Here is a 26,868-nt window from a genome sequence, read left to right as displayed (position 1 = left end):
TGCTTTACAGATTTTTATTTCCCCCCAAAATATATAATAGAACATAGCTTATACAGAGACTATACATGAGTTGTGTGTTAATACTTTTAGGCGAGCTTTAATAATACAAACCTCAAACCCTGCTGTTATCAACATGGGCTACAATTTTTTTATGTCTCATTGTTGACTACAAACATTGGCGCCACACTTAGAAATCTAGTTGCCTCTCTCTACAATTTAGATATTACTGCTTTCTTTTTAATACTGCCTAGGGAACAATTCAGGTAGGTTGTGATGCCCCTACATGTTTCAGATGTAGAAAAGCACTATCTATTCATTTCTTCTTTCAGAACATGTTGCAAAATATTAAAATCTGAGAAGAAAGCATGCCATAAAATGAGGAACCTATAAAACCAATTTTCTCTTCTTCTAGAGATGGTTTAACAGTATTTTCAGAATACTCATTTCATGGTACATTTTTGCACTGGCAAAGCAGAAGAAAGATATTTTGGTACTGTCTATTAAACTGACACACAATACTTTGAAGCTAACATGCAGGGACAAGGAGATATATTTTTAATTGTGTTTTTGGCTTAAATCTACATTTTCTAGAAACTAGAGTCTTTTAGGATGAAAGTACTATATAAATGAAAGATGGTATTAGTAATAATAGTTGACATCCTGTACTATATGCCTTACATCTAAACATATCATTACAATCTTTTATTTACCTAAATACAAAAATAATCAGATTTTCCCTTTCTCCTGACTATATACTGAAAATGAAATATTTATTTTTCACACAAAAACAGTATCTTAAGGAAACTAGAAATACATTCTGAGAGTGGGATAAGTAAGTGTTTTTCTAGCTAGAGAAAACAGTCTTTAAAGGTGTACAGATACATTCTTCTTCCCTGTAGGACTGCTGGGATTAGAGGAGACATGAGAGCCTCCAAGTTGACCTTCTGTTATTGTTATTGATGATTGGAAAGAAAAAAATTCACCATACTAAGATTTGAATTACAATGTGGAATTCAGAAATATGTCTTAAACACTTTGCAGCACTCAACAAGAGATGAAAACTAAGATTTATTTTCTTAGACAAAAATTACTGTTTAAAAGCTACAAAATGAAAAATGCAATACAATACAAAATAAACAGACATACAAAAGCCCTACTGTGATTTGCCTGCGTGCTCTTGAAGCTTTTTTTATATGCTAACTCAGAACAGTAATTACAGATCTTGCAAGTTGACTTCTGTTTTTCAGAACTATGAGATGTACGTAAAACATGCCTTTTCATTGAAACGATTACCATTAATCAAAACAGTGAAAGCTAATACCACTCAAGTCCAACCTACCGCTGTGCCCGGCAATATATCAAACTGTCTGTTGTCAAACACACTAAACAAACTTAAACAGACTGTTTTCAGAACAAATAAGAGAAAACATGCTTGCTAAGTATTTTTTAGTCAAATCACAACTGCAGTAATCCATTCTACCACCGGATTTTAATTTTAGGGAGTCAGTCACAGGCTCAGACTCATCCGTATTTGAGTAGAGAAGTACCTCACTGAGACTAATGAGTTACCTACAAATGACAAGCATCACCCCTAATTTTTTTAAGGATTCACTTCCCTGTACTCAAGTTCGTTCCTTTTTTCTCCCTATGCTCACTTATATGATTCTGAGTGTAAAAGAAAACAACAACAACAAACACACCTGTTTAGTATCTTTCATTTTACTGTTCTAGGTACATATAGATCTTGAAGAAGTTTAATAAGAGTGCACTTTCTTCCACATTCGTGACTGTTATCTCCATAACAAAGAAGCTTATACATTAGAATTTGTTTGTACATTAACAAAAGCCTATCTCCAGCAAGTCAAATTGGTATTAAACACATCACCATCCATTCTGCCATATTATAGTCAACAAAAATAGATACACTCACACTTTTTATTGCATCTCCCCTGCCCTACCTAAGAGTCATAACTATTTGCTTAATAAAGAAAGATGGCATTTGGTATCTGACAGAAAAAACTGTTTACCAGAGAAGTCATCTTTTTTGCAATTGGTAATCAATGGAGAAACTGAAGTTTTATACAAAAGAAGAGATACAGAAGGACAGGGATATTGTAGTTTAACAAACAGATCAGGCCTTTATTACCAGAAAGCTCCATTATGGATTTGTGAGCTTTGTAAGCCGAGCTCCCCCAAGTGTAATTAAATTTTTATTTATAATGTGTTTGTGACTGTTAACTTCATGTTGCCTCTGCTTGTTCCCCCTCAACCCAATGAGAAATAGTATTCCACATTTACTGCTGCAGAAAGCACCACTCTAGTCAGCTTTATAAGAGATGAGAAGTACGAATAAACATATTGTGTATTATTAAACACAAACATCCATGTAGTTAAGCATAGATATATATACATATATAATCCTGCATAGACTCTAAACCAAAACTAAGGACAAAAGAAGTACATGTCAGTTGAAATTGAACATATGTGAGCATGAATCACTTTATTCTATCAAAAGCACTATTTTTCACATATTTATGTTGTAGAGACAGGAAAGCTTCAGTAAGACAGGGCAATGCAGCACTGCAGAGCACATTTTATGCTATGAGCAATGTCTGAGATTAGCGTAAATGTACCAGCAAAAGGTTCTAAACTCCAACAAAGCCAGCATTTACTCTATTTTTTGTTCATTTATGAAAATTTCATGAAAAAGCCCTCTGATTCCAAGAGTATATTTTGTTTTTTATATAAAAGCTATTCACTCCTTTATTCAGGTATTATCCTCCAGTACCAACACCTATATGTATAATAATAATAAAAAAAAAAGCTTAATATAAGTAACCACAGGAGGATCCCTTCTCCCCTTGAAAAACTGCAAATAAAGATGTCAGCTATTGAGTATATTTGTGGCATCTCCAGCAGCTGCTGTTAAATACCAGCTGGTCTAGCTGATTAAAATTACCTCCGAGTTGGTATTATAAAGATGCCTGGGCAGCGTTGCTGTATTAATGGATTATTGAGTGAGCGATGAAAACCTTGGCCAGCTGATGCGTTTTATTACAGATAGGCTTTATGATGTGTAATCAGTGTAATTTTTATAACTGGAGGAAACAGGGAAAAAAGGAAGAACTTTCTATCCCCACTAACACACACCAAAATCAGTTAAACTAAATCTTTAATTTTTTTTTTAATTTCACCACTATGTAACCAAGGAGTTAGCTAAAGACATTATATATATATATATATATATATACACACACACATATATTTAATAATAAATGCATTTGTAATGCTTCACCCACACATACACATATACAAAGATTGAGGAAGTATGTGTTTAAGTCTACTCTTTACCTATTTGACATAAACAGATTTACGTTCAGGTTTACAACTGTATTAATCAAACTCTTTTGACTACCATATGAGTGCTGCAACTAGACACCTCCAGCATTGTTTGATGTCCAAACTACATTGAAAATGCAACTTACATTCTCTAGATTCAGCAATTGTAGCCTTACGTGTAGGCTTTTCTCTATATCTAATTTTTCCCTCATTCTCCTCCCTTCCTTGACCCAAATCTTCACTCAATGTGTGTTCAACAGTCTCTTAACATTTTTCTAACTGTGTATTTACCATAATGTCCTGGATTCTGATGACACCTTGATTTGCTCCCAAATTACTATGCTTTTTGTGAAAATCACATAATTTGTTCAGAGTTTTGAAATTTAAGAAAAAATAACAAATGAGCACTTGGAAGATTCAGCCATATCCATTAATTTTTTTTTTCTTTTTATTTTGCACTGTTTCTCTTCTGATGGAAATCAGCAGCCAAGGTAGTTACCTCTGCCTGAAAGCCATTTAATGAAAGCACCTCAGAAAAAAAACCCTGGGCTTTTTTTTTTTTTGAATGGACATACACCAAAAGCAAATGAAAAATATTTATGACTAAAACCAAAGTAAAATAAATCTTGATTTCTCTTTATCAGTAACCTTAACTTTAACCTCTGACATCTCTCCTAAGGAAATGTAGCGCTGCTCTTCTTTTCCCAGATGTGATAATTAACTCCTCTAAAAAGCTTAGAAAGTAATCTTCTGTAATGTTCAAACACTTCAACAAGTTACAAAATCTTTTAGGATCCTACGAAACATTGCTGGGCGTTATTCAAGTCCACAGAGTACACAGTCATGAAATCTTGGGAGATACTACTCCTTTGTATCCATTTACCTGCAACCTCTATGTAGAATATTTTTTTACTCAGGGTGGTGGAGTTTATGTGAGGTACTGCAGACATTTAAAACATTTGTTAGAAGAAAGAGCTTCTCTAAGCTTGGCATTTAATAGATCAAAAGATAATTCAGATCAAAGATAACATCAAAAAATAGATCAAAGATAACTCAATCAACAAGGTTGTAAAGGCAAGGATTTTACAATGGACAATCTTTTTTGATTTAAAGGTGAATCTTAGAAAGAAGTTTTGGTTCATCCAAGAAAAAAATCATCTGGGCACTCTCCACTCTTTATGCCAAGAGAAATGCACAAATATATGTTTCCAAATCCAACACTCCCAAATCCAAACATGTAAAAAAGATCTCTCATGAGTCTCCTGGCTGTTCTGAAACACTTATCTACTGCTGAGATCAGCAGCTGATGTGATACTAGTTATCTGTAAAAAGAAGAAGGTGTTTCATCCGGCAGATACGTTGGGGATGAGAAGAGGTTCATTCCTCCTTTCCAGAGAGCAAGTGAAAAAGGCACAACTGCGAGAGGTCATAAAAAGATGTGTAAGGTGAAACTACACCAAGCAGTAAAGCTGCATGACTTCCTGCAGTGTGCAGTGACAGTTGTAACAGAAGTTACATCTGCGCCCAGTAGAGACAGCAGAGTCCAGAGTTGGTTCAGCAAAGGCACCTGTTATATAATAGATATAAATATATATAAGATAGACTTGGTGATGAGCAAATCAGGTGACTTTTATCCCTATTGTCAAGTGAGAGATCGTATTTTGTAGCTGTGTGTTAAAAAACAGTTTTTAAACAGCTGCTTAAAGGCTTTGTGTCCCGACTATATAACTCCTACTTTCCTTCTGCATTATATTACATATGGTATTTTACAAGCATTTTCCTTTCAGTGACTGTTTCCTATCAAAATGAGTTGGCAAACTGGAAAAAAACAACTGCCATTAGTTTTGTTTCTCCCCAAGGATGATTGTGTTCCCCTCCACAGGCAGTGTGGTGCTCCCCAGACAGCTGCAGAACGGCCCAAGCAGCAACAGGGTCTGCCTGTGGAGGCACCATGGCCAACATTCAACTACCTCTTATAGAAAGGAGACAGCCTGTGTGGGAAGAACATCTGAGATCCCTACAGAACTCCTAGGTGGAACAAGACTGGGAAGTCCAACCATATTTTAAAAAGTGCTTTGCATTGGTCAAAATCGAGGGGTTACAATGCTACGAATATAAGCGAATTTGAATTATACTGGTGAACTGAAATTTGCAGTGGGTTATTCTTGAAAGAATTTGCATCTAGGTCACAGGTGCAATGTATGAAGGCTTTCATAACATTCTCCTATTTTTACTGTTAGCTTTTTTCTAAACTGTTTAACTCAGGTAACATATCTTTCATGCGTTAACTGAATTTCTATCATACCCTTCTATTAACCAACCTACTCAGACCTCCAGATAGGTGTTATTTTTTGTTCCTGTTTCTCTCCTTGGGCATATTTAATGCACGGCATAGAGAAGTTGCTCTCAGAGAGGGCCAAGCAGCAGTGACGAACAGTGCTATATTACATATTTGGAAAAAAAAAAACCCACAACATCTAATCAAAGATGAATACTTATTTGTAGTTGAGATGTAGTGTAAACATGAAATATTTCAAGTTTCTCTCTGAAGATTTAAATTGATGTCAGGCATAGGAAGCTACACCAAGATAGCCAACTGGAAACACTGAAGAAGTAAATTATTTCATCTAAGAAGGAAAAATTACAGGAACATAATTCTCAAAATGCTAAAATTATTACAATATCCTAAACAAATATCTTTAATTTGTTGTAAATACATATACATTGATTTGCTCAGAATAAATGGTCAATTTAGCATGCATGCTAAATTTTACTCAAAACAAGATTCTTAATTCACTTGGGTTAATAAACATAAAATTCTGATAATTACAGATACAATAATGTCATATGAGCACTTTAAACATATGCTATGGGAATTAAATCCTGGCTATTCCTACCCACTGAGGACCAGTTTTTAATCTTCGATGCATGATATGTAGTAATGGATTTTACGAGTTGACTTTTTTAAATTTGATGATCAGGTTAATGAAATTTATAATGATATTTTTCACACCAAGTTCAAAATAGTAGTTAACTCCTTGGCAGAGGAATTCAGATTGGACATGTAATGGATGTACCAGCAACTGCTGGTGTGAAAGGATTAATCATCATTTTAGACTTTTATTAAATTAGATAAAATGGGATAGGCATGAATCAGAATATATAACAATTAATCACTGGACTTTATTGAGTCTTTTAAAAATCTTAGTTGCTCTTGAGTTGATAACTAATCTAGGCCATTCTGTACCAGTTTGACAAACTCTCCAGATAATGATTGTGACTAGAACATTAATAATATCATCATTGAGCAACAAAATATTTATTCTCTAGGCAAACTGTTTTTTGCAAGATTTTTGGAAATACCATCTTGGTTACCCCCGAAACCTTACACTTCAGCTCATTCTTTCCTATTGAAATCTTTAACTTTTATATATTGGCATGTTTTTTGTTTCTTTTTTTAAATTAGGTAATGGATACACTAACGTGCACAGCTGACCAAAGTTTTTAGTACATCTAACTAGCATCTTATGTAAATTGTTACATCTATACACTTCAGAATTGCTAGAAAATAAAAATTACTAAACTTCTGAAATTTATTTATTGATCACCAAGAAACACTCCAGTTAAATTACCATAAACCTCAGCATCACAACAACTCCTAATCCAGCTAATAGGAATTAAGGGGCATGGAAGATACATAATAAGCATCTGGGGGATATGGAATTTATCCCATGAGTGTAGTAAAGAGCTCATAATTTAAGAATGCCAAAACCCAAGTGCATCATGAAGGCTTCTCCTCACAAGTGACATTAATTGCATATCCCACAGATGCTTATTACATATTCTATTTATACCTCCAAGAAGAAAAATATTCGTTTAAAGTTTAAAGGTTTAGTACTGCTTAAACACAATGTAACACAGCTGTCTCATGATGTCACAGGGAATATCAAAGACTGCAGCACAGTCATAATGTAAGAAGTAGTTTAGAGAGAAGATAAATCAGAGGACCTATTTCATTGGGAAATTCACAGAGCTCAGATGTACAGTAAAGCAAGATGTACTGCTAACTACTTTGGCTGGATATGTGATTACTATTAAAAAAGGTGTTTTTTTAAACTACAATTTATTGAAAAAAAAAAAAGAAAATGACATATTTCAATTATTTTAAATAAGTTTTCAATATATGTAACACATCAAACCATTAATACTAATACGTAGAATTGCTAAGATCACAGATCACATTGTCATTTCTTCTGTTCAGTCTATATATGTACACGTGTCCTCATTAATGTTTCTGTGTATTAAGTATGCTGCAGTGTTACAAACTGTGGGAATTCTTCTCTTCTGTTGTCTGATTACTCCTGTGATTTTCGTCATAGATAAGAAAGACAATGGGAAAAAAGGCATGATTTGAGTTATTCCATATACTTCTACTAAATACTGTCAATTTTGCATTGCATTACTGCATGTACTTGTTTGGAGATTGGGAATAAACCAGAAGGCCTGAGCATAAAATCTAACAGCTCACATAGTGTTTTTTGATGTAAGTTGTAAATAACTAATGACTGTATTTAGCTGTCTGAAATTTAGATTTAAGTACTGTAAAAATATTTAGCAACATACAGAATATTACAGTTATTCTGCTGATACAATACACATGTAGGTGTGTGTACAGATTTACTTGAGGTATCAAATTATTTTTGTAGGTGTCTCATCCTCTGCTAATCAAACCAGGTAATTTTATTGGTAGGAGTAACAGTAAGCAAGAGCATGGGGGATTTCATCGTACTGCACTATACAGAATAGATATTATATTGTGTTCTGTTCAATTATAAACTTAAATGACAACAAATATGATAATAAATCTCTTTTCCCTCTCACTCTTCTCAATAACAAAGTATTGTGCTTGCGCTGCATTCAAAGATCACTACTAGACATGTCAGATTTCAAGAACAAAAATATTTATACAAAGCTGATCACAGAAAGCACACTAACATAGTCCTAGTTTCAAATAAAGTGATGAGAATAAAGAAAAGCAGATAAATAAAATTACAGATGCCAGTGAAAGGCCTATGAAAAGAGATGCTCTTTTGTGTGCTTCCCAAGGTAGTGTTGGTATTTTCCTGACCTTATATAGGATTGCTACTATGAAATCTGTGAAGATTTATTGTACTGTTTTCAATACTTCCAATGCTGAATAATAAGGCCTAGGTATAGCAACTGGCTTCATTCCTTATAAACAATACTCTCTGGAAATTCAAGGAAGATATCATAAGAAGTTAATATCAAGCTGCAAATGATATTTTAAGAGTCTTTTCAGAGAAAGAAAATAGAAGAGTAGCACCCTTGATTTTAGTAAAAATTCAAATATGATTCATTGACTTAAAAATGTGTTTGAAACCAGTGCCTGCTCTTGTTTGCTTTTGTTCTTTTATACTGCAGTGTTGTGCACAGATTTCCTCTTTCTGCAAAAATTTTGGGATCTTCATGCTAAGTTGTATAACTCAGCCATTTAAGGCCTCATGCTATCATATTCAGTATGTGATGTGATGAAATACTGTGATTATCTTCATGGTGTTAGTATGGTAACATAACATTATTTTTAGAAATTTTACCAAACATCATTTCTGATCCTTCACCTAGAGTAAGGGCTGTGAACTCATATAACATGCAAAAGTTATACAACATTGTGCTCCCTAATTAACAGCACTACTCCTGATACCTGTTCCTGTAACCTGTGTTAATGGATTTTATTCTTCAGATATAGTTGGCCTGCTTTAATATTTCATAGCATGCGTTTAAAAATTCTTGCTCAAAAACACATTGGAACCTTAAAAGATACTCAAGGCTGGCAGGAATTTGGAGCAAGTTTTTTCTTGTTTTTAAATTGCTAAAGCTTCTACAACTAAAGCAGATGTTGGAAAGAGATTCACAAGGTCATGGAGAACTACTATTGAGCTTGCTCATTTTAGAGTTTAGTACAGCTTATGGTATTATTTTCAGAGCAGGACCTTTTTAGATTGAATGCATTTCCAACACTGACATGTTTATCCAACTCAAGAACTCTCAGTAAAATAAATATGTCAGAGAAGACTAGAATAAAAAATCCATGTTACATAGATTCCATATAGAATTCCTCCCATCCCCCTCACCTTTTTTAATTAAAATCCCTCTCCTCAGAATGTATATTTGGTTAGACTGGAGGGAGAAAAAAATTATCCATAGGGATAGAAATCACTGGTCATGAACTATTCTCAGATCACAGGCAGAAGAAAAAGACTGACTCGTTCTGCTGGCAAGCTACTACTTTAGTGAGGACAAAAGGCAGAAAAACAGCATTCTTAATTGCTGACATTGTATAGCCTTTCCTCCCTCCCCCTTCCAGGTTATCTGCATTCCATTTGGCAAACACACGCTTCTAGAGAAAATGCAGACTGGCTATATTACTACAAAATTACTGTTTCATTAATTTTTGATAACATTTTCATTGTGCTTTCAGGATATAATTTCCATTAAAACTAAGGACTCAGATGGAAGTGACTAAGAAGTGCTTGCATACCAACATGCCCTCCTAGGTCAAAGGAGATATATTGAAGACCATGCTGTCCATGAAGTAGTCATCCCATATCTCCAGGCAGTTTCCTATCACTTTTTTCTCAAATGCAGTTCCCTTTCATCCCTCTCCTCACTCTTTCATGAAAATAAAAAACGGCTTAGTATGTTCTAACATGGAATAAAAACCAAGTATTCAGATGTTTCTTTTTTCAAATGAAATCTACCTCCTGTGCTTCCAACAGGCCTATGTCGTGCACGTAAGTATTTCATGCTCAGCTGTTGAAAGATTTGTATTAAAATTCCTCTTATCTGCACCATCCATTTGATCCTAGCTGTGCTTAAAGAACAAAGTATAGTTTTTAAATTTTACAGTTTAAAAATGTCGCCAAGTTGTGTTTACAGTGTCTTGTCATTACTGTTGATAAGGCTTTTCTCTGTATTCTAGTAGAAGCTCATCCTTGTACAACTCTTTTCTTTGGGCATTAGTCTTTAGTTTATCAAGATCCTTGAGTATTGGCTTTTATCTTAGAGACTGATGAGAGGATGACCTTCCCTTCCTGTACAGGGCACATCATTCCATTCATTACTTTATTATCAACAGCAATATTATATCCTCACAGGAAAATAAAGGGTGTGCTAGTAATGTATGCATGCATGTCCATACTAACTTGAATCAGATTGAAGAGTTATGAATTAGCAGTGAGAATGAAGCACTGGTAAATCAAACCATGAATTATCCACAGGACACAGCCCAAACTGCTGTATTTTCCCTGCTAATACCACGTTAACATGGCCATGTTAGCTCAATACCATTTCTAGGCATATGCTTGAGGTAATTGTTTCCTGCAACAGCTACTTAACCTCTGTTGCATTACCTCCAAGATTTGTGTCCTTGAAAGAAACAAAATGATGCACTAAATTAAACAGCACTGATTAACTTGAATTGCTGATGTGATTTAGGTATAAGGAAAGCAAAGGAGAAGTCCATACTTGATACAGGGCACCTGAAATTTCTGCTTTACAGCTACTGACTAAAAAAAGACAAAGGCAGACTTTGAAACACCTCTATATATTTCTCATGATTTTTTTACAGGCATCAGAAGATACTTACTCTATTCAAATCCACTGGTCTGTAAGCCTATTTACATTATACGTGACCAGATTTTTTAATGGGTGTGTGATGAAAGTAAAAATGGAGACCTCCTTGTTTGCTTCTTTCCCAGATAAAGACAATTCCCCATGCTTCATGTGAGAAGCACATCACCTGCATCAAGGAACAACATAATGACAAATCTGCATTCTATCCTCACAGCCATCCAGTACTATTCATTATCCTCTCACCACATAATTAGGTGGCAGGAGACTAAAACTCAGATCAACACTTTTGACATCTCAGCCAATCCCTCATTCTGTTTATAGAGTGGGCATTCACATTATATATATATTAAAATCTTAAGTCTAAAGAAAATCTACAGTACTTCTTGTGAGACTGGGGAAAAAGGATCACTATAATTTTCAACCTAATATTCAACAGGAATGGAAAAGGCAAGCGATACAAAAAATAATGACAAAAATATTTCAATCAACAAACCAGAAAGCTTCCTGGGGAAACTTAGCAATGAGCAACAGCTATCTATCATGTTAGAGGACAAAATCTAAGTAGTCACATTTAAAGCACAAGAAAAGCAACTCCTAGAGGTATGTATCGTTCCCTTGTTTCCTGAAAGTGAGACACCTATACTGACACTTCAAGAATTGCCCAAAATTTACTTGCATAGAGTAAACCCTTTGAGAGTTAGTAAACCATTGCAACACAATTCACACATCAACAACAGGTGAGGCAACTCCTGTCTCCATGAAAATATATTGCAATGCTCTAAAATAGCTTCAGATTTGTCTTTCCCTGTCACTTCATTTTCATCTTAGAGTTTTCTTCTCACAAAACTTATTTCACTACACAAGATAAAAATCCTAATAGTAGACTTCATCTTTTTTTAATTTGTGGAATCAACAGCGGAGTGTAATCTTTCTTAGAAAAGCCTTTCCATCTGACGTTAAACCCTTTCAAACATTATACCGATAGACATATTAGGACATATATGACATTGAAATCCTTGTTATGTGCAATGCTTCAATTAAAAAAGAAAATATATGAGAACTGCTCCGAAAGTAATGCCTCCTGTTTTATTATATTGGTCCATGATGTCAGAGGTGGATGTTGGTAGTCTGCAATAGAGGTCGAACCTTCCTGCCAATATTCCGTTACAATTTGTTGCTGTGAGACAGATGGTAGAAGAGAGGCACTATGACAAAATGGCACCTGACATGGAAGTGCAGATGAAGCAAAGGTGTGTAACTGAATTCCTTGATGAAGGAATAATGGCACCCACTGACATTCATTGATGCTTGCTGAATGTTCCAGATAGTTACACAGATTTTTATGAGCACAGCATGCAGGCTCTTGTTCATCACTGGCAAAAATGCAGTTAATGGTGGTGACTATGTTGAAAAGCAGTGCTGTACAGCTGAGAATTCGCTCTGTTAACTAGTGTTATTGTCCTCTTTGTATCTGTTGTTGCTTCCATGAAAATAAATAGGAGGCATTACTTTCAGAGTGACCTACATAAGAACTGGAACCAACCAGAAATATCATTAACTGACATTAATTTCCCAATTAATTTCCCATAATTTAAAGGGAATTATTTACTAACATCAACACTTTGTATTTACTTAGTCTTAGCCATTGCTGGATACTAAAATATTCATTTATTTTAATAGCAAGGCATAGCAAAGCCAGATTTTGGTGGTTCTCTTACTACAGGCACAGTAGATTAAAGTTGGTTTCATTGTAATTGCTGTCCAATTAATTGATGACACTGGACTGAAAAATACAGAGGAACTGGAATTGGTTTTGGTCGTGCCATATATTATTTCATTTTTTCCTTTATTTATTTATTTTTTTTCTGCCTGAAGTGTGTTGAAGTCCAAAACAAATCCACGCATCCTTTATGACCTGCAAAGCTTTTTTTTTGAATGACAGGTAATTCAACTAAATCAACCTCTTCTTCGTGAAGATTTTTCATTATTCTGATGAGTGGTGATAGTTTTTGTTTTTTTTTTCCTGGATAGAATGAATATGATTTATGCCTCTTTGCTGAATTGGTTAAATCCTGTAAATTCTCCCTCCAGAGATCAATACGGTTACAGAAAAGAATACTGCCTGGTACCGTAATGGCATGGGAGAGAAACTAAAACAGGTGGACGCCCCACAGCAGTGCTCACAGCAAAGCAACTAAGAATAGTAATAGTGGAGCAGCACATCTGCTGTTGACTTTGCTGTAACATAACCTTTCTAACACTAGCTTCAAATGTACCTTGTGACTTGGTTTGTAACCTTCTCTTCATTTTTTTTATTCCTTTGCTTCATGAGACAGTTTTCTTCCTGAAGTATAATTGCGGTATCAGCCTAAAGGACTGAAACTGCATCTCAAAGTGCAGCACGCAGTACAACTACCTGATTGATCATCAGAAAGTAGTGTGGCAGTGGGAGGCAAAGTCATTGGCACTGAATGTTCTGAGAAGGCCTCTTTTGTACTGAGATTAAGCTATCATGAAATATTTACACTCACTTCCGCAAGTGCTTTTTTGTTTGATGAATATGTGCTTAGAAAGAGTTTGCTTAACCATTACAACATTGGCATATAATCTGCCGTCAGAGTTATGATGCAGAAGCTAGTAAGTTTATGCCATCAGGTAATTCTGTCCTTAAATAAAGTGCTTTATATTTATGCCTTGTCATTACTGTTGTGTGTGTTCTTTCTTTACCACCACATCATATACATTTACATGATCTGGTTGTACTTATGACATGCAGTTCTATGAGAATTTCATTTGATGTAATATGAATATAATTCACTTCGAAACTCTCAGTAAATAAAATAGTTATAATGATATTATGAGGGGCTCTCCCTATTGATTAATCTTTTAAATGAAATTCTCCACTACCAATTATTGTGAATGGAGGAAAATTTCCTAAAATACACACATATGAAGACTTTTTCAACCTTTGTTTCATCTTGTTCTGAGAAGGTGACCTGCTTAATTTGTCACTGCAAACGCCGGCCACTGCAGAAGCTGCAGAATGGTTTTGCAATAATTATTTTGTACTTTAACATGAATTAGAAGTAAGGGTCAAAGAAATTAACATTAGAATACCATATAATCTAGAACATTAATCTTTTCTAACTCATCTAATTTCGTAATTAAACTAAACATTCAAATAGTCAGCCTTTAAGAGTATCTAATCTTTTTGTTCAACTTCATTTTTTTTTTTTGTTTTTATTTAGAGAAAAGTTTATTATCAGGAAGCGTGTCAATGAGCTGTTAATGTAATCAATTCAATTTCACTTTCAAACTATTCTCGTACTTTACAAAGTAGAAAATTTGATGTGATTAGATAGTTATTATAGTTTGGTTAGACTGCATGCAATTTGCAGTGATACAGGAACATTAAACAATGTTATTCTACAAAACATTATCTTACGGTCAAAAAACCCTATGGCAAATAGAGAAGACTGAAGAATGATAGGACAAAAGCCTTTATCTCTGTATTGCTAGTTCAATTTTAGCTGATATTAATAGCAGCTGAATAATTATCACTGGGCCATGCAGTGGATGACTGCAAGTGAATGAATCTGCTGTCTCACACAATTTCTGCTTACAAAAATTCCTGTCTTAAGGCTACTGCATGTAACATCACCTCTCATCACCAGCGAACAAAAATATTACATAGCCAGGGCACTAATACACTTTACTAGACCTATCAGAGTTCTCTTTCTGCTTAGCAATGAAATGAATTAGCTAGGTAATGTGAAGCCTGCTCAATGCTGCCTTCTAGAAGATAAAGCAATCCATTCTCATGAGATAAAAAATGACAAAACAGCAAGATACCAGAGAAAAGAAGCCCTCATTTCATAGAATCACAGGGGTTGGAAGGAACCTTAAGAGATCATTGAGTCTTTTGACTCCAACTCCCTGCTAAAGCAAATACCCCACAATAGGTTGCACTGGCAGGTGGTCAGACAGGTCTTAACCATTTATCAGATCACCTCTCAGTCTTCTTTTCCCCAGGATGAATAGACTCAGGCTACTCAGCCCTTCCTTCTAAACCACAGCTAATGACATCATGGTATACAGAGGACTAGCTGATCTAATAAACACTGTAATATGTATTGACCATAAAAATGGCATAAAACCTTTGCACCACTGGACAGTAATGATATTTAATGATTCATACCCCAAGTACGGAAAAGTCTGTTAAAATTGCTCTGGTAATCAAGTGAGCATATTTTCAAGAAGTAGGTAACTACAATTTATTTTAAAGGACCATTTCTGAACATGGAATTACAGAACAGCCTGGGGTACCTGATGTCCCAGCAGAATCATTCTCAACACTGTTTGATAAGGAAATGACTACTTGTGAAAATTAAAGGTTAAAATCAACTTCATTAAAGTAGAAAGAGTAAGCAAGAATTTCTATCTTACCACAAAAGATTATAAAAGGACGCAAAGTAGAAATGACTACATTTTAAAATAAGTAGACTGTGTAACTTGCTCAGGCAAGGGCAGACTGCCACTGAATAAAAGCCTTTTGTGATGATACTCTTCTCCAGCAGCATATTAATATCTTTTGAAGGAAGTTAAAGTCTTCCTTCTATCCTGTATTCTTTTTTTTTTTTTTGGAGTGATTGAAGGATTACACATGAATATTCATTGTTGGCAAATCCAACAAACTTCAGCAAAACAATATGCTTCAATAAAAGCCTCACACAGATTCTGCACTTGGGTTACATTCAGTGATTAATAATGATCTATTATGTTTAAGAAATACTTTTAACAGTTTCAGAAACATTGAATACAAGAAAACATCCAGCATCTGATTCTGACAGCTATTTCACTACTGGGAATTATTATTCTGAAGAGCTTAGACATCATTAAAGGTGCAAATAATTCAACACAATCAAGTTCCTTGCTCTTTTTTTTTTCCTCCTGTACTCTATATTAAATCAGAAATCAGAGAAGGATGTAACCTAAACTCACTTGCAACCTACTTTCCTTTTTTTGCCAACACAGATTTATTCTTTACAATACTATTTACTTCAGAGAGCTTCTCAAAAGCTTCTGTTAAAAATATTCTGATGGTTTTTCCTTTGTTAATTTTGAAATATTATTTTACAGTCTAACAGTTTCCTGTTAGTAAGGCTTTCCTGATAGTCAGCCTGAAGCTCTCTCTCATAATTCATTCCCTTAACTGTAATTTTCTTTATTCAGATTCAGTTCTATTTATGCCACACCAGACTGCATCGTTCTTCTGCTATTGTAATGTCATGTTTTTGAGCTAAAGTCTAACAATTATTTCTCTTACTGAAAGGCAAAATATTCAACCGAAGTGAATATCTGCAGTACAAATTACTCTTGCCCCAAAATATGTTTGCAAATTTCTGAGGTTTATCTTATTTTGTGTGTTTTCATAAGCCTTCAGATAAAAAGAAACACTGTCTTTTTCCTTTCCTAGGTATTTACACCACTCACTTACTCATTACCATCCTTGAAGTTTATCAGAAATGCCTGCATTCTCTTCCAGACTAGCAAAGATGCTAACAAAACACAAAACCCTACATTATGCAAAAAATACTTCAATAAGATAAATTGTTGTCTTTGTACTTTTAATACCTTGAGTTTCTTTAGATTATTCTTCCTCCTTCTGTAGTCCAGTGATATCAAAATCATTGAGGTGAGTTTTGTAGAATTACATTTGCTGTCCTATGTTTCTCATATGTCTGTGACTAATCCGTAGTTCAACTCTTCTCTTTAAGGCATATTATGTCTCAGCATTATTTAAGTTTATAATAACATCAAATTAGAATTTATTTCTGAGTATTGTGGTTATGTTCTGCAATAAGACTCCTTTTCTCTTCCTTTTCACATTTTCTATCAAGTTGTTAAATGTAATTCACAATTACATTTCACAATTCAGTCCTACATAAGACCTTTTTTTTTTTTTTTCCTGTGATTTAAGGCAAACTCAATGTTAATTTTAAGTCACTGTAAAAAGCTGGAGAAAGTACAAGTTCACATTTCTATCACAGCAACTATAAATACAACTTGTCCTTTAAGGAACGATCAAAATGAATGAATGTCTAGAATTCCAGGCTATGAAGGCAAAATTATTTCTCAAAATCACATCAACCCACAATGCCTCATAGTTGATGCAAGTTGTACGCTTTGCATTTAAAAAAAAAAAAAAAAAAGTAGCCATAAATGGTTTGGATGCAACACCGAAATCATATGTAGACAAAGCCACCTCTTAGGTTGCACCTGACCCAAGAAGCCCCCTTAGAATGGGGTCACACAGGACAAAGCTAGCTGAACAGATCTGAGCCACTTTAATGGAACAAAGACCACCTGAGCTAATTACATACAGAGATTTTATTATCACCACTTTCAACATGCCCCATGACACCACCTCCATTACTTCAGTAGAGCAAAGTTCCCTAACAGTGAATTGATGACAAAATTAAGCAAGCAAACTATTCAATGCTGGTAATTTTTGTCCTCTCCCCTTATTTGTGTCCCCTTCTTTCAAGAAAACTACAGGTAGAACATGTGATAATATTCACAATTCAGTATGTATTTCATAACTGCAATGGGAATATTTGACAAGTCCTCCAATACTTAACTGAAAGGACTTGATCTGTAGTGGAAATATCATTGTCACAAATACATCAGTGTGGTTTAATTTACTGCAGTGCTGTCAGTTAAATAAGGTCTAAGAGTTAAGAAGTACTTTTTACTCTCTTTCTAAGAGTTTTTACTCTTTTCTCTAATTCTGAACTTCAGGACAAAATCATCCTTAAACAATGAAATAAAACTAGAAGGAATTAAGTAAAGTGATATAAACACTTACAGTCCATAAATCTGTGGAGCAATTTCCAGACGGTTCAGATGCATGTACAGCTCAATATCATGTTTCTTCAGCAGCTGATCCTGAATTTGGTTTACTTTAGTTACAATAGCAATAGATGGGCCTAAGTCCTGTGGTCTTGCAAAAGGCATAGGTGTAATCATCACATCTTTCTCCTGTAGGCACAGAAAACACACACATAAAACAAGAACATTCCTTACTGTTTAATTATGTTAAAGAAATATGTTGACTTACAATCTTTGGCAACCAAATGAATATAAAAATATCAGTTGTCTTTTTCTTCAGGAAAAGAAAAATCTCAAGTAACCACTTCTGTGGCACCTATTGTGGGTGTCTCCTCCCTGGGCATTTCACTCCCTTACCCTCCAAGTCAAATTTACGTACATACTTTACGTTTCACATGCTGATAAAGTGTTGACAGCTAGAATAATTAGTTTTAATGCAAGCAGTACTTGTCAGCCCAGAGAAATGCAGATGAGCAGAAACTTTGTAGAGAATACATGCCCTCAGAGGACAGTAGTTGTATTCCAAACAGCAACTAACTTATTCTTTAATAATCATTCTAAACAGATTTTCCTTGGAAAATCATATGGTTGTACTTCAATATATAAACAGCTTTAAAATCTTTAAAACCAAAAAGAAATAGAGCATTAAGATGAACTTAAGCACAAGATTACAGCTGCCTGGACTCGAAAGTTGTCCTATGCCACAATCATGCAGACAAAAACAGAGAAAGAAAACTACTGGAGCATTAGCATCCTGAATAGGAAACGTAAAAAGTAGGGTGAGAAAGAAAAAAACAAATCACACATTACAAGAGAAAGATAGGGTAAAGGGAAATGATAAATTAACCTGTTAGGAACAATGCTAAAGTTATAGACAAAGGAAAATTGGAATAGCAAAGAGATTTTAAAAAGACTTTGTTTCAATTTGTAAGCGTGGCTCACAGAACTGAAAGCTTCATTTTTCTTATTTTTATGTACTTTTGCTCATTGTATTGATAGAGAAACATTATCAAGTTCAAAGGGTTAATATTTTAAGAAGATTTAATTATAGCTAGAATGTTGAGAGACTAATTCACTTGGTTCATTTCAGTGAAGAGTACATTATTTCTAACACTCCATAACAAAGAAAGGCTTTTTTCTGTTGTATAAACTATCCCCAAGGTTGTTTCCTATGGTTATAGTCCCCTCTTCAATCCTGTTCTCTATCAGCATTTTAAGAGGAAAGAAGAGCAGTACACATATTTCACAATTATTTATAACATGGTTTAATATTCAAGTGCTTAACATTTAATAATTTCTATCAAAAAGCCTACAAAAACAGGCTTTTGTTGATCTCCTTTGCTTGAAATATTTGATCTTAATTATTCCATTTCTATACTGCAGAAAATACTGTGTGATGCTGAACAATGATTTCAGGTAAAAGGTTTTTATTTAAGGATCTGATAAATTATAAATTGTATCTTAAAATCTGTGTCATTTTTGCTTTGCTATGACAATTTCAGCAAAGGAACCAATCTGTCTATTACAGTACAGTGGTTTTGCAACGCTATTGTAGTAGCAAAAGATATTCAACTCAGGTGCCCTAACAAATCACTTGACCAAAGCTCCCTCACAATCTGTCACACAAAGGTCACTGAAATGGGACTGTTTAATTCAAAACCTTTTATGTTCTGCCAAACAGAAATTTCAAATAAAACTTCTAGCATCTTAGAGGTTATTATTTTCTTGTTCAGACGCTAGAGTGCCGGTCTACTGTGACTTTTTGTATAAACATACCTGCTTATCTTTGAAACTAATCACAAAAGCCTGGAACTGTATGTATTCATCCTGTGAATGTCCCATCAGTTGACACCCATCTGTGTTGTGTACATTATTTTGATTTATTCTAGTTGAATCTAACTTTAGCTTGACCACGCAGAAGTATGATGACCTAAAATGTCTGTACTTTCAAATTTGTATAGGTGTAAGTTCTTATCTAGAAATCTCAACGTTAGAATCTTTCAAACTATTAGATCTTTCAAAGAAAGAGTAGGCAGTTGCCTAGATCAGTCTTTACAGCATTAGTTGTCTGTGGGTTTATAGCCATCTTTACAAAATTATGACAGACTAAAGCATCAAAAGATTCAGATTATCAAAACTAACGCAGACTTTCTTCTAAGGAAGAGTGACAAAACAGAAGTTATTTGTACCTTGCAGCATTTGTGCATAATTCAGCACGGACACACTGCTGACTGCGACTGCCAACATGGTTAAGAGCACCAAATAATATATGATGTCTTACCATTTTTAAAAGCACAGAGTAAGTAAATGGTATCCATCAAAATGCAGTTCATTAACACCCCTGAAATTAACTCAGTTAACAGAAATCTTCAAAGCATGACAACCTCTGTGGGCAGAAGTTGCAGGCAATAATCAATGCACTGTCTGTACCTCCTGATTCAGGGCACACCGTGATGGTATCTGGTGAATGACTAGAGTTTGTAAGAGAAGTTTGTCACGCTCCTCTTATACAGTTTGTTTGAGAAAATAATGATAAAAGTAGTCAATTGAAATTGCTCCAAAAAATCACATCAAACACGTATGAAAGAGTGCCCAAACAGAAAGACGCTCAAATAAACTAATACAACTAACACAAGAAAACGCTCAACTGGAATTGACTTGCAGAGTCTCTTCCTAAAGTTCAGAATCTGAGTGGATATCTGTGCCCACACTCAATACTTATTAACTTGCCACAAGGGACAAAACACTTGTTCTCTTTTTGTGGGCTTCTAAGTCTTGGAAAATCTTACACAGGATGAGCCATCTACTGCTACCATTAAATATACATTATGAATCCCGAAGGAATGCAGTTCAAGTAAAAGACAAAAAGAAGGACAGCTCAGAGATCTGCTATACTGTTTACAGGACAGCATCATATTCACTTCTAACAGTTTAAATGTGGGTATCAGTGAAATGCAAATGAAAACTTTAGATTAAGTATTAGGAACAAATCACCAAATCCTGCCACAGAACATTACCTAACAGAACATGAATTGTAACATCTGGTATTAGATATTAATACAACTTAAATATTCCTGCATTCAGGAAACAAATGTGACAGTTGTAAAGAGAGGCTAGGACATAGCACAAGTATAAAATGTGGACAGATTTCTCTCATTAACCACTAGGGAATGCCATAGCTGGAGAAGCAACTCTAATGGCAATTGGGAGTAATGGAACCAACTGTTAGAGGACATAAAATGTAACACGTATCTCAGAGCACATGCTTTCATTGCTCCATTTGTGAAGATTCAGACTTTATTATGTAGCCAATCCTCAAAGTCATGATTGTAAAAAGCATACGTACAAGAAAGGATTATTAAAGATTATACACGTTTGCAAAGAAGAAAAAGCAGTTAGATATTAGTCCTTGTGCTCTGTATTGTTAATTTTATATGCCATAAAAGGACTAGAAAGGGCAGTGTAAACTTTCACCTTCTACACAAGCACTGTAAATCTGCAAGCCGACCTAGTTATTTCCTGGAACAAAATTCAACCTCAGACTTCACCACTTCTGTGACAGAAATTGGAACAAATATGTTTGAATACACTGAATTCTGAAAAGCTATGCTCAGAGAAGTGTCTCTCAGCTTTGTTGTTGGAACAAAAGTGACTATGTAATAAGTTCATAAAATTTGTATCTCATATGCTTTATCTGTAGTTACTGGGAATTATGCAAAACCTAAATCCAAATGGTAATTTATGTCTGTAGTTAGAGAATAATGGAATCAGAATCGTTTGAGTTGGAAGGGACCTTTAAAGGTCCTCTGGTCCAACTCTCCTGCAATGAATGGGGACAACAATGCAGAGGAGAGGTGCAGAGTCATCTCTCTTGACCTGCTGGCCACCCTTCTTTTGAAGCACCCCAGGATACAGTTGGCTTTCTGGGCTGCAAGGGCACATTGTTGTTTCATACCCATCTGCCAGCCACAAATACCCCCAAGTCCTTTTTGTCAGGACTGTACTCTATTGTTACATGTCCCAGCTTGTACTGACAGCAGGGCTTGCCATGAGCCAGGTGCAAGACTTTGCATTTGAATTTATCAAACCTCATGAGATTCACATGGGCCTGCTTCTCAAGCCTCTCTAAATCTCTCTGAATGGCATCTGATCTCTCAGGTGTGCCAACTGCTCCTCACATCTTAGTGTCATCTGCAAACTTGTGAAGGTACACTCGAATCCACTGTTGATGTCATGGATGAAAATGCTGAGCAAGCACTACTCCTAATACCGACCCCTGAAGGACACAGCTCATCACTGATCTCCATTCAGATCTTAAGCCACTGACCACCACTCTCTTGGTATGATCTTGGAATCAGTCCCTTATCCATCAAACAGTTCACCCATCAAATCCATGTCTTTCCAATTTTGAGAGAAGGTTGTTGGGTACAGTGTCAAAGGCCTTAATGTAAGTCCAGATAGACAACATCAGTGACTACTCCCTTGTTCACTTATGCAGTTATGCCACCATAAAAGACCACTGGGTTGGTCAGGCAGGACTTTCCTTTCATGAAGCCAAACTGGTTATCCCATATAACTTCCCTTTCTTCCATGTGCTTCCGTAGCTTCCAGGAGGATCTGTTCCATGACCTTCACTGGCACAGAGATGAGGCTGACAGGCTGTAGTTCCCTGGGCCATTTTTTCTACCCATCTTAAAAATGGCTTCTACATTGCCTTTTTCCTGTCATCAAAGACTTCACCTGAACACCATGATTTTTTAAACATCACTGAGAGTGGCTCAGTGACTACGTCAGCCAATTCCTTCAGCACTCTGGAATACATCTCACTGGGACCCATAGGCTTAACAGATGTTCAGGTTACTCAGGTGGTTGCAAACCTGATCTTCACTTACTGTGGGAAGAACGTTGCTCCCTCAGCCCCTCTCACCTTCCAACCCATCTGCTTGAGATGTGTAAAGAGCAGATGCCAATGAAGATTGAGGAAAAAAAGTTGCTGAGTATCTCAGCCTTTTCCTTGTTCACTGTTACCAACAATCATAGGTTCATAGGTTCATTAGGTTGGAAGGGACCTACAAGATTATCTAGTCCAACCATCCTCCTATCACCATCCCTACCCACTGAACTACTAAATCAAATCCCTTAGCACCTCATCTAAACGCTTCTTGAACAGCGCTAGGGATGGTGCCTCAACCACCTCCCTAGGCAGGCCATTCCAGTGCCTGACCACTCTTTCAGAGAAAAATGTTTCCTGAGTTCTAATCTAAATCTTCCCTGGCGCAACTTGTGGCCATTCCCTCTCGTCCTGTCATTAGTTATCAGGGAGAAGAGGCCCACCCCCTCCTCACCACAACCCCCCTTCAGGAAGTGGTAGAGTGCAATAAGGTCTCCTCTGAGCCTCCTCTTCTCCAGACTGAACAATCCCAGCTCCCTCAGCCGCTCCTCATAAGACTTGTGCTCCAGGCCCCTCACCGGTTTTGTTGCCCTTCTCTGAACACGCTCCAGGGCCTCAATGTCCTTCTTGTAGTGAGGGGCCCAAAACTGAACACAGTACTCGAGGTGCGGCCGTACCAGAGCTGAGTACAGGGGGATGATCACCTCCCTGCTCCTGCTGGCTACACTGTTTCTAATACAGGCCAGGATGCTGTTGGCCTTCTTGGTCACTTGAAAATTTCAAGCACCCGACTGAAGCAAAATGGGCATAAGGAATTGTTAAATCTGCCATGCATGAAAAATGGTTACAGGCAAGGACTAGATGGCCCTGCGAAGAGTTCAGAGAGGGCAGGAGAAATGATAGAAAACAAAAAGTTCTGTAGAACTGAACACAGAAAAAGTTTTTCCATGAGAAGAAGAAGCATACTAAATACAGTGATATCTGTAAAGCTACACATGTGATCTAAAGACCTTAGAACATGCTTAGGCCAAGAAGAAAAAAAAAATGAAGGAAAAGAAAATCATCAACAAAAAGAAATGGCTATGAGAAAAAAAATCACTTTAAGATAACATATATTATCATCTTCAAATTACTTCAATCCAAAACCACGTTTGCTTAAAATTAAAAAAAATACTTATTAAAGTAATATTTACCTTCTGACCATCATGTTCAAAAGTTGAAAACCAATGTTCTGCAGTTTTCATAAGACGTGTGAACATTGCACTAAAAGGGGAAAATCCAGAAACGTGGTGTTAAATAATGTATTACAAAGCAGAGTAAATTAAATGTAAAGGAAGTTGTTTAAACTTACTAGGCATCATGTTCCAGATATTCCGGATTCAGAAGAACTTTCATTTCCTCACTGAAAAATCAACAGTGAACAATCTAAATGTGAATGTTTATTTTTGGTCAGCATTCTGCATGCAATATTACGTATTTATAAGCCAACTTTCATATAAAGAGCAAATGAGAAAACTAGCCTTTTTAATTAAAAAGAGCAACTCCATTGAACAAATGAAGTCTTTCCTTTTTATAAAGATCAAAAACAAATTAGCTGCCTTGTCTGCACTACAATGAAGTAACCATCTAATTATTCCAAATAACAAATTACTGAATGTCACAATGTATTATTTGAGTATGCTTGATCTAGAATAATTGATTGCTGCACAATCTATCACTGTTTGTCCAAAACAAACAAAAAAAAAATACGGTTACTGGTCAAATATGCAGTATCAAAACATTAATTTATTTTGTTTTAATAGCCTGTATTTTATTGTACTTTAACAGCAATTAATCAGTGACAGCACCTCTTTTCCATCTACTTTGCTGTGTAGCTCTACTTTTTCAGTGTCAATGGAACAGAATGCTCTGCATAACACAGGGTAAGTTTGAGTTACATTGCATTGAAGAGCATCTTCTAGGTAATTTCAGGATATCTGAAGACATACGCAGAATAAAATATGTACTTGTACATAAATTCCATCCTTACACTAATACTACCTTTGGACAACCATATTGTGGGGTACAGTGTTATACAGCATATGTAATCACTGTTTTTTCTTTACCAGGAGACTCCTTAAGTAATGGCAAAAAAGACAAATGTAAAGAAACAGATCAAATATCACAAATGATTCAAGCAGAAAACCAGTGCTTTGTTAGTTTTCTTTTAAGATTTACACATAAAGGAAGAAAAAAAAGCATATGAATTTGGTTAGTAGACAAGCATATGTGATGTAGGACTTTATACATAAGTGAATGAATATGTGCACACACAGCTTGATTGAAATGGAGAAACAATAAATAAACTTAATGTTTCTACCACGACAAACCATAGTCAGGTATTGCAGCTACAGAAAGAAATAACAGTCACAGTAACTTATCTACATCAGTTATTTTATCTTTTAATATATGAAAAAAATAAGTTGTTAATATGTGCACTCTAAGATTTTCTGTACTCCACTTTCCATCTGCAGTGACAAAACTAAATGGTTCCGGGCAATAAGAAATAATGAGGGGAAATAGTAGGTACATAGGCTTTTTGATTAAGGTTTTCCTTTAGGTTTATTGTCTTCTCTGGTTAATAGCTGTGAACTGACCACTGCCTACACTTCAAAAACCCCCTCCAGAAGCTGTGGTATGGAAAATGAAATAAGGGCATTCACATAAAAGCACAGAAATGTAAAAGATCTTTTTTAGGTTCATTTATTAATTATAAAATATAAGAACACATATTTGTAAGTTCTAGTCTAGCAAACCTTATGTATTTTATTAAAAGAAGAAAAATATTTAATACTTTATGAACAAAACAGTATGCTTGCCTTGGTTGTGCAGCTTCACTGGCATGTGAAAAAGCTTGGTGGTCACAATGCAGGATAAAGACAATAGGAGCTAAGAGTTCATGCATACCCTAAACATAAAAAGATGCAAAAGTATAGTAAGACTTTTCATTCATGTTCATAATGCACAACATCAAACAGCCAGTAGCACCAGGTGCAGATGAAGAAAAAGCATGACCTTTTACACTCCTAAAAAAATGGTTTCATATACAATGATTTTTATTTTAAATTTTGATTAAATCCAAGTGTTCATTCAGCTAAAATATGAGAAAACAAGTTATTCCCCCTTTTTTTTAACACAACAGACAGCAAATTGGCAATGGTAGGCAACCCTGCACCTGGCAATTTACTCCAAGATCTATATTCATAAATATAAATTTTATTTATGTTAATTACAATCACGATCCATAGTACAAAGATCTGCAATAAGGACAAATTACAAAATTTATAATTGTGCTTTACTTGAATATGTTCCAAAACCAGCATAACAGTAGAAGAGATTAGGGTAGCTATTAGGGTAATTAAAAAATTAAAATTCCATTGCTGTGGACAGGAAAAATAAAGACTTTTTCACCCTTTTTTTTAATATAGCATTTAGAACATAATTATGTTAATACTAAAAATAATCTCATTATTAGCACAATACATAGGAGATCTAGAACTGTTCCATTACAGACCTGTATTTATATACACAATCTAATACTCAGAGGGATGTGGGGCACTGGAATAGGCTGCCTAGAGAAGCTGTGGTCTCCCCATTCCTGGTGACATTCAAGGCCAGGTTGGAGGGGGACTTTGGCAGCTTGATCTGGATGGTCTTCAAGGTCCCTTTCAATCCAAGACATTCAATAACCAGATACAGACCAGACTAGACCAGACCAAACAAAACATGCAGGAATCAGAGCGAAAAAATAGTGGTGGCTAGTTGAGGAATTGGCTGGGATTAGAAGCATGGCAGGGCAACCCATCAGTGACTCCACCTGGAGCTCACCAGGGGCAAAAAAAAGAGTCCTGGCTTGCCTTGGTTCATCTGGAGCTCATCAATGCAGAAGCAGCTGCTTCAGGACACAAGAGATCCAGCTGTTAGCAAACAGGAATGCACTGGAAGGTAAAATATTTGCTGGCAGAATGAAATCTCAACTGCAGAAGATATTAATCCCCTTCCCTCATATTAGATCAGGGACAAAGAAAATCTAGGAAATCTGGATAAGACTGGTA

At 35.5% G+C, this 26,868-nt stretch overlaps 1 protein-coding gene across 3 annotated transcripts in view; it reads right to left on the bottom strand.

Moving 5' to 3' along the window:
- Nucleotides 1-26,868, bottom strand: part of TBC1D5 (TBC1 domain family member 5) — a 370,590-nt gene that overhangs the window by 98,048 nt on the left and 245,674 nt on the right. For all 3 annotated transcript variants that reach the window (XM_065752695.1, XM_065752698.1, XM_065752696.1), the window contains 4 exons: nt 25,633-25,721; nt 24,126-24,176; nt 23,968-24,037; nt 17,861-18,033 (listed from right to left, as the gene is read on the bottom strand). In XM_065752695.1, the coding sequence (XP_065608767.1) occupies nt 17,861-18,033; nt 23,968-24,037; nt 24,126-24,176; nt 25,633-25,721 (383 nt within the window). The remainder of the gene's footprint in view (nt 1-17,860; nt 18,034-23,967; nt 24,038-24,125; nt 24,177-25,632; nt 25,722-26,868) is intronic.

This window comes from Cyrtonyx montezumae, unplaced genomic scaffold (assembly GCF_038088225.1).
Source record: "Cyrtonyx montezumae isolate F1298 unplaced genomic scaffold, pur_monq_1.0 scaffold_8, whole genome shotgun sequence".
Taxonomy (NCBI): domain Eukaryota; kingdom Metazoa; phylum Chordata; class Aves; order Galliformes; family Odontophoridae; genus Cyrtonyx; species Cyrtonyx montezumae.
Note: the sequence above shows the minus strand (reverse complement) of the source record. Positions and strands in the feature narration are given on the sequence as shown.